Source organism: Osmerus eperlanus, chromosome 9 (genome assembly GCF_963692335.1).
Source record: "Osmerus eperlanus chromosome 9, fOsmEpe2.1, whole genome shotgun sequence".
Lineage (NCBI taxonomy): Eukaryota > Metazoa > Chordata > Actinopteri > Osmeriformes > Osmeridae > Osmerus > Osmerus eperlanus.
Window position 1 is genome coordinate 2618865 of NC_085026.1, and position 15227 is coordinate 2634091.

A 15227-nucleotide genomic window follows, 5' to 3' on the forward strand; every position below is an offset into this window, starting at 1 on the left:
GCAGATCAGAGCTCGGGGGCCGGGCCCCTGGCTCATTAGGGTTGTGGAACAGAGATAATGGTCTGGAGGAGCTGTCTGACAGGGGCTAAACTCTGCTCTCCCTCTGACAGAGCAGGTGGACCCGCCACTCCCAGACACAGGACTTGGGCAGCGTGGGAGGACGGAGGGATGAAAGGAGGAGGGAGAATAGGAGGTGCAGAGAGGGAGGAATGGAAAGAGGGAGAGAGGGATGTTGGGAAAGGGAGGAGGGAGAGAGGGGTGAGGGAGGTAATGGGGTGGGTCTGAAGCTAGAGAGGGACGATCCTGTTCCTCTCTCAATTCAATTGGATCAAGAGGGTCTTCTTTTCACCTCTGCCCGACACTCCCACACGTTAACCCCCCCTCCCCCCTCCTCAGAGAGCTCTGGGTCTCTTCATGGGTGTGGACAATAGAGCTGCTCTTTCTGGCTAGTGAGATCCAGTCATAATCCTAGCCCCAGACCCAGCCCTAGCCCTGGCCCAGGACTGGATAGGTGAAGACTATTCCAAGCCTACCCAAGTAAATCAGTGAAGCAACAGGTCTTATCACTGGTTTTGGAGGGTTGAGTCATTTCTGAGTATTTGCTGCCCCCTGCTGGTTGAACACGCACACTGAGCTGATAATTTAGACACTTTTAAAGGTAGATATCATGTGTATACTGTATATAATATATACCTTCTCTTTCCCCAGTCTTGTCAGCTGTTTATCAACGTGCTGGTCGAGTCCCCATCCATCGACTACCACACCTCGCTGGCCCAGAATGCCTTGCAGGTGTGCCTGACGCACCCAGAGCTTCAGAATGAGATGTACTGTCAGCTGATCAAACAGACCAATCGGAGGACGCCGCACAACTACTCCCTCACTCAGGTCAGACCAAGCCTCGAGCCAATCGATAAGTCTATCAAACGATCAATCAGTCCGTCAATCAGTCAATCAATCAATCAATCACAAGACAACATTTGAGGAAGTGCTGAAAGTGAGTGCTGTACAGTAAAATCAAAGACATAGAGCCCCAATGCACACAAAGACAACCAATAAACACAAGTCTATACATAACAAACAACATCCCAGACATGGTGACCCAGCTCCTTCATGCTGACCCATAGCCTAAGAGAAGTGTCACTGGGTTCAGCTCAGTGGTAGGACATTCCACTCTGGTTCTAGTGGTCGCAAGATTTGAATCTGTAAATGGTTGTCGGTCCCTGTGTGTCTTTGTAACCACATCTCGCTTTCTCTTTTGTCTCTCCTCTCTCCATCTCTCTCTCTGCCCTCTCTCCATCTCTTGCTCTCTCCATCTCTCTCTCTGCCCTCTCTCCATCTCTTGCTCTCTCCATCTCCCTCTGCCCTCCTCTGTCTCTCTCTGTCTCTCTCTGTTGCTCTCTCTTTTGCTCTCTCTTTTGCTCTCTCTGTCTCTCTCTGTCTCTCTCTGTTGCTCTCTCTGTCTCTCTCTGTCTCTCTCTGTTGCTCTCTCTGTCTCTCTCTGTCTCTCTCTCTCTGTGTCTTTATCTCTCTCCTCAGTGCTGGCAGCTGCTGTCAGTGTGTGTGGCTCTCTTCCTGCCCCAGCAGCACTTCCTGTGGTACCTGAGACAGTACCTGCAGAGCCACTCTGACCCCAGGTACACACACTCCTGTTGCACTCTGACCCCAGGTACACACACTCCTACTCTGACCCCAGGTACACACACTCCTACTCTGACCCCAGGTACACACACTCCTACTCTGACCCCAGGTACACACACTCCTACTCTGACCCCAGGTACACACACTCCTACTCTGACCCCAGGTACACACACTCCTGTTGCACTCTGACCCCAGGTACACACACTCCTACTCTGACCCCAGGTACACACACTCCTGTTGTACTCTGACCCCAGGTACACACACTCCTACTCTGACCCCAGGTACACACACTCCTGTTGCACTCTGACCCCAGGTACACACACTCCTGTGGCACTCTGACCAACAGAGATTTGAAGTGTTTGTTACTGAAATAAAAGCGATGTGTACGACAAGATTATAGTGTTTTACTGCAGATGGGTCGTAACTGATTCTGACGACTGTCTGTGTCTGTCTGTGTGCGTGTGCGTGCGTACGTGTGTGTGTGTGCAGGACGGAGGAGGGGAAGTACGCGGTGTACTGCCAGAGGTCAGTGGAGCGCACGCTGCAGAACGGAGAGAGGGAGGCCAAGCCCTCGCGCATGGAGGTCCTGTCCATCCTGCTGAGGAACCCCTACCACCACTCCCTGCCCTTCAGTATCCCTGTCCACCTCCTCAACAACACCTACCAGGTACACACACACACATGTACTGATACAGACACACACACACACGTGTACTAATACAAGTACACACACACGTACACACACACGTGTACTTATACAGGTACACACATGCGTGGTACACACACGCGTGGACACGCGCACACACAGCCCCACACAAACACACGCAAAAAGGCATCCACCAACGCAGGCACACACACACAGACATGAACAGCCCCTCCCCCACACACACCTGCCCCCTGGTGCGTCTGCAGGTGGTGGGCTTCGACGGCTCCACCACGGTGGAGGAGTTCCTCCACACGCTGAACCAGAGGGTGGGCATGAGGAGGCCCCAGCTGTCTGGCTTCGCCCTCTTCAGCGACGACCCCTCGGGCAGGGACCTGGACCACTGCCTGCTTCCCTCCGCCAAGGTGAGGATGGGCGGACCGGCTCACACACACACACACACACACACACATGAGCCAAGGTCTTACCGCAGGGGCTTGGGTTCAAATCCGGCCTTCAGCTGCGTGTCTTCCCCTCCCTGTCTACTTTTAAATGTCTCTGACCAATAAAGCATGAACATGCCAAAAATATATATTTGATATAAAAACTGAACTTGTGAGATCTGTCTGGCTCTAACACTACTTGGTTCGTTCTACCTTTATTTAGCCAGGAAGAGCTCACTGAGATTTGAAATATATTTTTGAAGGTTAATAGTACAGTAAGACTGAAGTACGAAAGCCTTTTCTAAATAGCCTAACTGTAAAGGTGTATGTCTGTTGCGTGGGCAGGGAAGTAGGTATTATGTAGTATGCTATATGCCGTATGCAGTATGTGGTCTGCAGTATGTGGTATGCAGTATGTGGTATGCAGAACGCAGTATGCAGTAGTCCATGGAGGGTTCAGAGTGATGGCGTGAAGAAGGGGGTGAGGTTGGATGATTGACAATATGGAATAGAGAACATCATATGATGCTCGAGGACTCGGGTGATTGGTTTAGCTCTCTGTGCTCCGGCCGTAGATCTGTGATGTCATCTCCAAGTGGGAACAGGCCTTGAAAGAACTGCATCCTGGGAAATACGAGGGGACACGCATAGTCCGTCTGACGTATAAGAGCAGGTCAGTTTCTCCTGCAAGCTGCAAACTGATACAATACTAAATGTGTGTTCAATGTATTATTTGTGTGTATGTGTTAAATGTGTGTATTGAGTGTCTGTGTGTATAATATGTGAGTTATGTGTGTCTGCTTCAGGTGTATAATATATGTGTGTGTGGCTGTCTGTATGGTGTGTGTGTGTGTGTCTGTTGCGTGCAGGTTGCGTTTCCGGGCCCAGGCCAAAGGGGAGACGGAGCGTGAGCGCCTCCTGCTGGCGTACCAGGTGAACGGCGAGGTGCAGCACGGCCACTTCCCCGTCAGTAAGGAGCTGGCCCTGGAGGTGGCCGCCCTGCTGGCCCAGGTGGAGCAGGGGGACCTGGAGCGGCCCGGCCCAGCTGCTGCCCCCGGCAGCACCTCCCCCACCCAGACCAAGACCCAGCAGGCCCTGGGGCAGGCCCTGGAGCGCTTCTACCCCAAACACTACAAACAGGACCTGAGCGCGGAGCAGCTCAGGTGGGTCTGGAACACACCTGGAAAACACCTCTTATTCTCCTGTAATGCTCCTGGAACACACCTGGCATGTGTCTGTCATACTCTGTCATACTGTCAAACTATACAGTAGTCTTCACTGCTTATTCTGACAGATATGGTAGAGTCCTCATACAGACAGAGATACTGTAGGATACCCTCCTGACGGATGGAAGGATGGATGGAGTCCATCTAAATGATAACAGAGATACTGCAGGATGCTCTCCTTGCGCGGAGGGACAGGACCCAGCCCTTAGACAGGCAGAGAACCTGTACAGTACATGGCCTCTCACGCACAGAACCCCAGCGCTTATCCCTATCCACTCCTGGCTCCACAGAGACCTGTCGGAGCGCCTGGCCGCTAAGTGGACGGTCCTCAGGGGCTGCAGCGCGTCCGAGTGTGTGAGGATCTACCTGACCGTGGCCAGGAAGTGGCCTCTGTTCGGCGCCAAGCTCTTTAGCGCCGAGGTGAGTCGTCGCCAAGGCTGCAGGCGGGACGGAGCTGAGGAAGGAGGATGTGGCTCGGCAGGGACACGTTCTCTCTCCAGCTTTGCTCTCCATTTGTTCACATACATCCACATGCAGTCTTCAACACAATCCCCATCAATGCAGGCACATCTCATCCCCCTTAATTCGCACAGATTCCCCCCGTCAATTCCTTTTCTTCCCCTGTCGACTCTTATCTTTCCCGTTGTCACAATCCCACCGCAACCGTATGATGTCTTGTGTAATTGTTTGTTGGCCTGTCCGCTTGCTTCTCTGCTTGTCTGTCTACTTGTTTGTCTGTTTGTTGCTTTATGCCCCTTTGTTTTCACACTGTGTTGGGGTGGGTGTGTTCGGAACAGCTTCAATCCCTATTGTAATTACACTGGAATAAAAATAAAGCTGTCCTCCGAAGAGGGGGGATGGTGGTGGGCCTAAAAAAATAAATAGAAAGAACACCAGCGGGGATGTCTACTGTTCAGGGGGTGTAGTTGGCTGGGGAGGTGTTTCTGGGCGTGGGAGTCCATGGGAATGTGTGTTTGTGTGAGTCAGAGGACTGTGGATTTAACAGGGGAGAAGGCGAGTTCTTCTTGGAGAGGGAGGGAGGAAGAGATACTGACGAGTTTGTAATACTGGCGACTATGTGGAAGACACATGTCCAGACACATGCCTTATATCTGACCCTCTCCTCCTCTCCTCATCCTACCCCCTCCTCTCCTCATCCTACCCCCTCCTCTCCTCCTCCTACCCCCTCCTCTCTTCATCCTACCTCTCCTCTCCTCATCCTACCCCCTGCTTGTCTTCCCATCCTCTCCCCAGCCTGTACCCCCCTCTTCAGTGGAACAGACCCAGGTGTGGCTGGCGGTCAACGAGGATGGACTGTGTGTGCTGGATTATACCATGGTACGAATCTATCCTCATGTATTAGTTAACATGCTTAGCCACGGTCCACAAGGTGATTGTTTGACATAATAAACTTCGATGACGTCCCATAGTTATCCGCACTACGAGAGAAACTCATTTGTGGTAGTACCCTGTCTAACCAGTAGGGGGTGTATTGCATTGTTTTAGTCCCCCCAGAAGTGGGACGAATCTTGGGCATGTATTGACAGACCAGTTTGAACATTGTCAAACACAATTATTACCTTTTCACCAAAAGAGAGAAGCTATTATTGTCAACTTTTCACAAGTAGCTGGAAGACGAAGGCATGACAGTGCTGTTATTCTAGTCTGTCTCCAAGAAAAAGCCTTACTGAGGATGGTTAGCTAACCATCTGTGTTTATGTTGTCTGTGGCACGAATTAGCTGTTATAGTCGAGGGATTTCTCTTTAAAAATCTGGTCTTGGTCTTGGCCCTGGCCCTGGCTCTGGTCCTGGTCCTGGTCCCAGTCACAGTCCTGGTCTTGGCTCTATTCCTGGTCCTGGTTAGCTAGCCCCACAGAAGCTATGGTTTGTTGATCTCCTGGTCTGGAATGATTTTGTGCTGCGGGGTTTCAAACACCAGCAGCCCCCAGGAAAGCAGGAAGAGGTCCAGACTCAGATTTGGCTTCTTCTATGCAGAGATATTCTAAAGTTCCAGGATATAAACAATGTTTTCCCAGAGCTCTGTCATTTCAAGCAGCCTTTAGTCCTCCATGTCATTTCTGGTTTGGCAGCCCACTCAGCCATGTGCTCTCACTGGCTCTCTGGGGGAAAAATAGGACAAATCAAAATAAAGCTTTAGAAAAATGTCATGCTACTCCACACACAATTTGTCTCTTTTCACAAAAAGAAAGAAACCATATTTCATAAGCCAGTTCACTGGTGTGCTCCAGTGAGAGAATGAAAGACAGCTGTTTGTCTGTTCCTGTCTCTCATACCGCACTCCTATTGTTCATTTTCAGCACCTGCTGGTCACCTACTCCTACCAGTCGGTGATCACCTTTGGCGGTTGCCGTGACGACTTCATGGTGGTGGTGAGCCAGACCAGGGAGATGGGAGGCCGGAAGAAGAGTGTGGAGAAGCTTGTGTTTGCTATGCTGAAACCCAAGGTAAGAATCTGCACTGCATCAGTACTGCCCCGAGTCACAGAACTACTGCACTGTCTCCACTAAGTCACTGTCTCCACTAAGTCACTGTCTCCACTGAGTCATAGTACTACTACCCTGTCTCCACTAAGTCACTGTCTCCACTGAATCACAGTACTACTGTCCTGTCTCCACTAAGTCACTGTCTCCACTGAATCACAGTACTACTGCCCTGTCTCCACTAAGTCACTGTCTCCACTAAGTCACTGTCTCCACTGAGTCACAGTACTACTACCCTGTCTCCACTAAGTCACTGTCTCCACTAAGTCACTGTCTCCACTGAATCACAGTACTACTGCCCTGTCTCCACTAAGTCACTGTCTCCACTAAGTCACTGTCTCCACTGAGTCACAGTACTACTACCCTGTCTCCACTAAGTCACTGTCTCCACTAAGTCACTGTCTCCACTAAGTCACTGTCTCCACTGAGTCACAGTACTACTACCCTGTCTCCACGAAGTCATAGTAGCACTGCCCTGTCACCTGTCCAGGATCTGGGGGGGTTCCAGCAGGTTTCTATTGTGGAGGTGGTTATGCTTGGGGCTGATGGAGAAAGCAGGTCCAGACTGTCTTTAATGTGTTAAGGATCTCTGAGGAGCTGGAGCTAAGAGTCACATTACTACTGTAGGAAGTGCTAATAAGGTCGTCTGTATCCATGACAGGTGGATAGGTGTGCTTTCCACGGATTTCTCCCTGAGTTATATAGTCATGCTGTGAGCCAGGGTTGGCCACATCCCTGAAATCTCATGAAATCCAATCATATCAAATGGTAAAGCCATTTACTTTCTTTGACCCAATCTCTTCCCTCTCCAATCCTCCCCTACTCCCTCCCTCTTCTCTTTCCCCCTTCTCCCCTTCTCCACTCCCTCCTGGCCTCTCGTCTCCCCTCCTGTGCACAGATCCTGGAGCTGACCCTGTTGATGGCCAGCTACATCAACCACTGGACCCCCAGTCTGCCCTCCTCTGCCACCCAGCAACAGGGCTCCAGCTCCCCTGCCGGGCCCCGTGGGGACAACAAGCTTTGGGACGTGGACAGCAGACATTTTCCTTCCATGAACTACACCACCAAGGGCCCGACACTGCTGTAACCACACACCACGTACACACACAGCATCGGAACTGTTGGGCAACAGTGAAGGGATCTCATGCAGGAGGTCCAGTACATAGAAGACTGGGCTTCAAACTATCCCACCACTCCTGGATCACACATTAGCTGTCATTCCTCTGGAGCGTATGGAGTTATGTTGAAGGCACACAGGACATGTGTTTTATTCTTTTCGTATCTTTTATAAACTATGAGGGTATGGGGGATATTTTTGTTGTGATAACTTACGGTGGTACAAAATAGTTTCGTTTTTTGTTAGTCTAATGAATACACTATTTATAGTAACAAACGAGCGTTCCAACTCTGCTTCGCCGACTAACATGCTCACACTTTTCTTTTTTGCCAAAAATGTGGGCCTGGAAAATATATGTGGGTTGCATGAAAACAGACTAAAGGACCAAAAGCTGGCCCCCACATTAGACGATAACCGCTTGGCGAGAAAAAAAATCTTAGTAGCTGGCACGCTCCTCCCTTCGACCTTCATGGGTTCCAGGCTTCAGCCTTCCCCGACGTGAAGGTCGGTAGGAAGGAGAGGCTGTAGTCCTTGTTGGTACTGTTTGGAACTGATGGAAGGTCTGAGGTCTTTGAAAGACTGAGGTCTTTCAAAGGATGAACTGCTCCTTTAAACAAGAGAACTCCACAGAGGCAGCTCACTGCCTGGACACCACAGCTCTAACTTACATTATCAACATTACTGGGTGTCTTAGCGACGGGCTAGGGTTGTTTTTTTTTTGTATTCTCACTAGTACGTGTCACCTCACACTTTGGTGGATTTGATTTCTTATTTTTTTATATACCTTTCACAAATGATTGAATATACTGTAGTTAGACAAGGTTCACGCTGTGAGTGCCTGTGAACACACTCGTCTTTGAAATGTTTTTACATTTCAAATGCTGAGACGCTGAATGGCTTTTGTATTTGTCTCCACTAACACCTGCCTAAGTCAGTGGGCCGACACTAGGGGGGGGTCATGTTTTCCTGCACAGGCTGCACTTCTCACCTGCCCCCCCCCCCCCCCACACCTGCCCCCCAGATATATAAATATGTACATATATGAACAGACAGTCCTGCTGTAACATGGACTAAGACTATAAAGCTACCAAAATGTTCTTAATGACTTGAATTGTTCTTGGATCAAACCACTGTCTTGATCGTTTTCATTGTTACTTATTTATTTCATTTCCGGCATTTTGGGGCTTTTGCTGAAAGGAAAATGTGTCTGGTTTGTTACATTTTGAAATGTTCTGAAATGTTACATGTTTTCAGTAGCAGAATCAGTGAATGACTGCTTCTTTCACCACTAGTTTGCTGTATGATTTGAGAATAAAAAAAATTATGATTCAGTCAACACTGTGCATAGTTGCTTGGGGATGTGTGTGTGTGTGTTAAAAATAAACAGTATGAATTTGAAATAAACCGTTTTTTGTTTGAAATACCTTCCACCAACTTCCCTGTTGAGAGACGCAGACACCCCACATGGACACCACTGTTGGTTTTTCTTTCCCATCTTCTAGAATGATCTTGTTGTATTTCTACAGAACATCTACAAACCCTCCCTACGTGGGCCTGTGTGGTGGCTGGGTGTGTCTGCTGTGGCGAGGGAGGCCGGGTCTGGTGATGCAAGCAGCTTTGACTTGCTTTCTCCCGACAGGTCAAAGTGGTAATGACGTTTTCTTGCCAACTGCACAGCTATAAATCCTTTTTTTATTATGTTAAAAACTCCTTGTTGTTCCAACAGTCACTTTCGTATGAACTGAAATACTCATTATTTGACCCACTCTGCGGCCATGGTGTTCAGTCAATGCTCATCTAGAAACATTTTATAACATTCCTATGGTGCTCCTTTTAGAGTTCACTTTGGTGGTGTCGCTGGGTTAGGATATTCCTTTTGAAACACTTTTTTCATGATCTCGATGATTTACTCTAATGATATCATATATTATTCCTTAAATGTATTATTTAGTGAGAATGACAACAATAATGTTGTTTTTTATTCCAACAAGAAACAAGCGAATTATTCTGTCTCCAAATGTAAGGGTGCACTAATAGATGTCTTCAATCCCCGTGCAAATGTGGGGTATATAAATATAAAAGTCTATATTTTTTGTGTCTCTTTAAAGATTCCAAAATGCATAACAATGAATTGATCAATTATACGCATGATTATTATTTTGAAATAGGCCACTTTTGCTTAGTTTCTAAATAATTTCCCAATCAGCACGTTTCTTGTGATAGTGTTAATTCCAAATTACCAATGAATTTTTACGTAACAAAAAAAAGCTGTTAGGCCTACGCATTGTACGGCCATAACGTTCTTAGATACTATTAATTATATTATTCATTACACCGTATCATAAAACGTAGCCTACAAGACCTAATAACAAAAGTTGGCCTACAGGAGTTATTCGTGTTTAATTCAAATGAGCCAAGTGTTGTTAAGGTGTAGCCTGATCTCAGAAACGGGCTTTTAAAATGTAACCACGGAAAGTGATTTTAGCAGTAACTTTCGAATGTCCCTGTACTTACTGTAAGTCGCTCTGGATAAGAGCGTCTGCTAAATGACTAAATGTAAACTTTCACAAGACTCGGAATGATATTCATGCTGCGCTCTTCCGAGCGCGTGTGGAACGTCTGCTGAAGTCTTTTGGACTGTTTCAGTTGGAATAGGCTACATTTTTGGACAGGTAACCTACATTTAAAATACTTTGCAATAAGCTACGAACTAGCACTGTCTTATGGCCTACATAGAAACAGTTTGCAGAAAGTGCAGTTGTCGCCAAAGTTGCTACTTTAGACTTAAGATTTAGCAAATGTTTCAGGAATTCCATACATTTACAGACAATGAATCATTATAATAACCTTATATTTTACTTTCCAATTGAAGATATAATATTTCGTATTGTGTTTGTTCCTTTGCAGGATTCCTATTTTATTACGAAATTAAAGATGACCACGAAAAAACAGCAGAGTTTAGTCCGGGAGGCGTCGCATCAAATCATTGCCGGTGGATCCGCAGGTCAGTTTAAAAAGCGGGGTCTACGTAAGAGCGTGCTTATAAAATACATATATGTATTTTTTCTCATTTTACACGCCGAAAATGTTGTGTCAAATTGTCAGCAATATCAGGGATTCGGTGATCGTCATTACAGTTGAGACTGAAATATTTTGATAGATTTTCGACATTTGACCACCGGATGGTCTCTGTCACACCGATCCTGCTGCAAAGATTCCAGTCACATTGGTTCCGCGTTCATACTTGCAACATCGATTGATTCCGGACGCATTCATTGCATAAAAAAAAATCGCTTGTGAGTCTCTTGATACTCAGTCAAACTTTTACTAAGCGGAGCCCGCTGCTTCTGCTGCAACACACAGTGTGTTTTCAGCTTGTGGATCTCTGACGGGTCGGATCAAGGTTTGGCCGTTGGTGGAAATTATTCAAAGTAAAGGTGAAGGTACAGGTTTCACCACAGGTGTTCGCTTAATAATTATCTTCATCTTTACCCTTCCAGAAGAATTTGATATTATTATTATACCAATAATCATAATATGATAAACACATTGTCTGTTTGTCATGAATCTACTTTGCTGTCTGTCTTATCCCGTGTTATTTCAAAATGATACTTTTTGAAAAAAAGTACCAAAGAGCATATTTTTCACCAGGTTGTTACTTATTAAGCCGTTTGGTGTGTTATTTACATAGTCTGAAATCATCACAGAATTAGAGTCAATGAATTACCCTACAAGTAAAGAGAGATGTTGGGCCCTTATGGGACAAGCTCACTACTTGGTAAATACTCCTAAGAATTCATCATAAATAGTTGAGGTGTGGGCCTAGTCTCTGGTGTCCCCGTTCCGAGACGCTCTGTGTTTAATGGGAATGAGGTGTTCTGTGTACTCTGGCATCACTGCTGGTTTCCCGCTGCTGTGGCGGGGCACTCACTGGCCCTCTGGGACAGGGACGTCTCCCCACCCCCGTCCCCACCCCTTCACCTAACCCGAGGGGCTCTCCTCCGCCACCCATCCACTCAGAGAGAGGACCCGGTTCTGTGCTGGGGTGGAGCTGGAGGCTGGGACAAGATCTCGGGGCTAGAGGCCAGGACTGGGGGTAGGATGCAGGCCGGGGCTAGGACAGTGGATAGAGGTTGGGGCCGTGGCTGGGGCTGACTGCTGGGGCCAGGGCAGTGGATAGAGGTTGGGGCCGTGGCTGGGGCTGACTGCTGGGGCCAGGGCAGAGGCAGCACCTTGAGTAGAATGACCTCAGTGTTTCCCCTCACCTTCCCTCGGCCCCCAGGCCACAGCCTCCTGGGGGTGTTGTTGGCGTCCTGATGGACCTGTTAACGAGCTTGCAGAGAGACCGCCGTTCATTTATGTGAGACCGGGTCACAGAGCCGGAGCTGTGCGTATAAATTGGAGGGAAAATGGCAGTTTGGTGCTCTGTAAAATCATCTGCGTGGACTCTGCTACTCTGACTCTGTCTGGACAAGCTGAGGTTATTTTTTACCTTTCACAGAGGTCAGCACACGCACTGAGACCCTCCCCCCCATGCTCATTGGCTGTGGAGGAGATCTCGTTCTTTTTTATTGGACTGTTCGTTAGTCCGTCGCACCAGTATGCCATCAAGTCCATGTTCGGTCCAACTGTATATTATGAACGACCGCACTGCTGCTTTCTAGTAACCGTTTAGAACGGATCATGTCTACATAGTGTGTCTGTTGCTCTGCTTAAATAGCCCATGTATTTTAGACCATAGATTTGATTCATTTAATAAGTGGCTTTATTTTTTGAAGCTTAGTAAAAATTGTGAAACTTATTTGTTGCTCCAATTTGCTTTTGATTTCTCTTGTTGTTAAGCAGAACTCAGGTTGGCGTGCATCCTAATGCCTTTTGCTGGTTTCAAAGCAGTAATTTCACCACTAGGGGGAAGCACTAGTTCATTCACTTGTCATATTGACAGCATATTACAATAAAGAGATTTTTCCCAGCTTAGTTTTCTTGCATGTGGGTTAATAGTAATACTAGGTTTATACGTATTTGTGTAAATGTTCATGTTATTTAATGTTTATATACACAAACCCACGCGATATTATTTATTTTTGTCATTTTGAAATATAGGTTGGATAGAAAATGATGCTGTTATGCAAATGTACGTAATGCATAATATAGTAATGGTAAGAAATGAAGAATGTTCTTGAACAAACATCTTGGTGAGTAGTATTTTTCTAACCTTCATATAGAGCTAACTACTGTAACTTTCGCATTTTTTCTTTGGGTAAACGTATCCCTTTCCTGCAAATGGAGTGTGTCGACATAAGACAGACATCCTCGGTATGATTAGATGCACTCCCCTGCTCTGGAGTAGTTAAATTACACTCAAACTCTCTTTACTTTTAATTGGGTTTTAAACTGTGAAACTCGGATTTGGCGTCGCCGGACGAATCCTTCCACTTAGCTTAAATAAAGAAGAAGAAGAAACGAGATGGAGAGAAAGTCAAATAAATAAAGTCTAACAAGAGGGTAACTTTATGAGGATCATTCACTGACAGATATGTCCGTCACCCATCAGTGTTTCCTCTCAGCTGGCTGCAACAATCACAGCTGAATTAGCCCTAATATTTATTTCCAGAAACAATTGTACATGTTTTAGCTGGGCTTTGATAGAACTCCCAGTGGACATGTTGGAGACAGATGTTTAGATGACCTCATCTTTGAAGTAATGTTGATTTTGGACGGGTGCTTCTCCCTCTCTCTAAATCAGCCTCCTCCTCTCTCCCCCCCACCACCAACACCCCTCCTCTTCCCCTCACCTCCCTCCTTCCTCATCTGCTTGACTGTGTCTCTGTGTGTGTGTGTGTGTGTGTGTGGCTTGGAGAAGTTTCCCGTCCTCTGCACGGTTTGAGCGACAGATGTCTGTGAATTTGTGGCTGGCTGAACGTGGAGCGTGTCAGTGCTGAGGGATGACTGGGTCTGCCTCACACACATCTGCCTCCTCCAGGCCTCCCGGTGTCTGTCTCTCTCTCCATGACGCTCTGTCTCTCCAGCTCTCTGCGCATATGTCATCTATCCCGGTCTCTCCATGACTGTCTCTCTCAAGGTGCCTGTCTCTGTTTCTCCAGGCCTCCGGGTATCTGTCTCACTCTCCAAGTCTCTCCATGTCTCTCTCTCTCAAGGTGCCTGTCTGTTTCTCCAGGCCTCCGGGTATCTGTCTCACTCTCCAAGTCTCTCCAGGTCTGTCTCTCTCAAGGTGCCTGTCTGTTTCTCCAGGCCTCCGGGTATCTGTCTCACTCTCCAAGTCTCTCCAGGTCTGTCTCTGTCTTCAGGTTTCTAGGTGCCTGTCTCTCTCTCAGGCCTCTGAGCGTCTGTCTGTCTGCTCTGGGTGCCTGTCTCTCTCTCTCAGGCCTCTGAGCGTCTGTCTGCTTTAGGTGCCTGTCTCTCCTCTCAGGCCCCTGAGCGTCTGTCTGTCTGCTCTGGGTGCCTGTCTCTCTCCAGGGCAATTGACTGGCTGACCAGATTGGTCTGACAGTAATAAATAAACACAGCTTTGGGGAATCAGATTACTAATAGGATTCTCAGAGTTAAGATATCTGACACAGTCTTTGCTGTTTCAAAAACGTTTTAAACGTTTTTCCAGTAATGAGGTAGTTTATTTTTTGATGATGTCAGAGATTTACATCGAAGAATTTGCTCAGATGTTGCTTTGTGAAGCTTTTGCATGTCACAGAATGATCCATTAAAATCACTCCTCATTTAATATGGAAAAAATAACCTCAAAATAAACATGACTGAAAAACAAACCAGAGAGATTTATTATCTGTCAGAGCTAATGATCGTTCTGAGGAGCTGTGGAGGATCATAACATCACCAGACGTCAGCTAAACCGAGCATGATGGCTAACGCTAACCTTAACCCTAACTACTGTGGTGTGGCACAGACTCACTCAAATACATCTGATATTCTAACTAGCTAACTAACATAGCACAGACACACTCAAACACACCTGATATGCTAACTAGCGTAGCACAGACACAATCAAACACACCTGATATGCTAACTAGCGTAGCACAGAAACACTTAAACACACCTGATATGCTAACTCACTTAGTACAGCACAGACTCACTCCAACACATAAAATATGTAATCTGTTAAATATGTAAATGTCAAATATATACTCATACTGTACTGTAAGTGACCTGAATCTCCGACAGAGATTGTAATTGTTACGTTTTAACAGAACTCATGATGTAACCTAGTAGTTATGGTCATCTCCCAACGTTTGATGATGTCATTGTGTAGGTTTTAGCAGAACTCCTGTCATCTTGACATACAGTGGTTGTTATGGTTATGACAGTGACAGTAAACCATGCAATATGCTAGGCCATATGTCTCAAAGGAGGCACAATACAGTTTATTGGGTGTGCTCAAGCCTTCGGCGAGAGCACAACCTTTGTTCTCTCACATATATATTATTATTATTTCTTTTTGCCCCCCTAAAACTCAGTCAATATTTGGCCTACATAGACAACCTAGGTGTCAAAAGTTTCGTCTTGGTAGCGATTGAGTTGCTTCTATTGGGATTTACGTTCCGTTGCATGGTTTAAGTGGAAATTAAGTTTTTGTGGCAAAAAGTGAAGCTAACGGTGGCTAACTTGCTAGCCACAGTCAATGACGCT

The 15227-nt window shown here is 46.8% G+C and overlaps 2 protein-coding genes across 3 annotated transcripts in view; both read left to right on the forward strand.

Moving 5' to 3' along the window:
- Positions 1–8959, forward strand: part of plekhh1 (pleckstrin homology domain containing, family H (with MyTH4 domain) member 1) — a 22902-nt gene extending 13943 nt beyond the window's left edge. The window contains exons 18-27 of the mRNA XM_062469493.1: positions 709–885; positions 1537–1634; positions 2128–2305; positions 2551–2706; positions 3300–3397; positions 3594–3887; positions 4241–4370; positions 5205–5288; positions 6269–6415; positions 7350–8959. Of these exons, the coding sequence (XP_062325477.1) occupies positions 709–885; positions 1537–1634; positions 2128–2305; positions 2551–2706; positions 3300–3397; positions 3594–3887; positions 4241–4370; positions 5205–5288; positions 6269–6415; positions 7350–7538 (1551 nt within the window). The 3' untranslated portion in view covers positions 7539–8959. The remainder of the gene's footprint in view (positions 1–708; positions 886–1536; positions 1635–2127; positions 2306–2550; positions 2707–3299; positions 3398–3593; positions 3888–4240; positions 4371–5204; positions 5289–6268; positions 6416–7349) is intronic.
- A 1172-nt stretch (positions 8960–10131) lies between these two features.
- Positions 10132–15227, forward strand: part of slc25a21 (solute carrier family 25 member 21) — an 83295-nt gene continuing 78199 nt past the window's right edge. For both annotated transcript variants that reach the window (XM_062469401.1, XM_062469402.1), the window contains exons 1-2: positions 10132–10240; positions 10476–10572. In XM_062469401.1, coding sequence (XP_062325385.1) covers positions 10503–10572 — 70 coding nt within the window. In that variant the 5' untranslated portion in view covers positions 10132–10240; positions 10476–10502. The remainder of the gene's footprint in view (positions 10241–10475; positions 10573–15227) is intronic.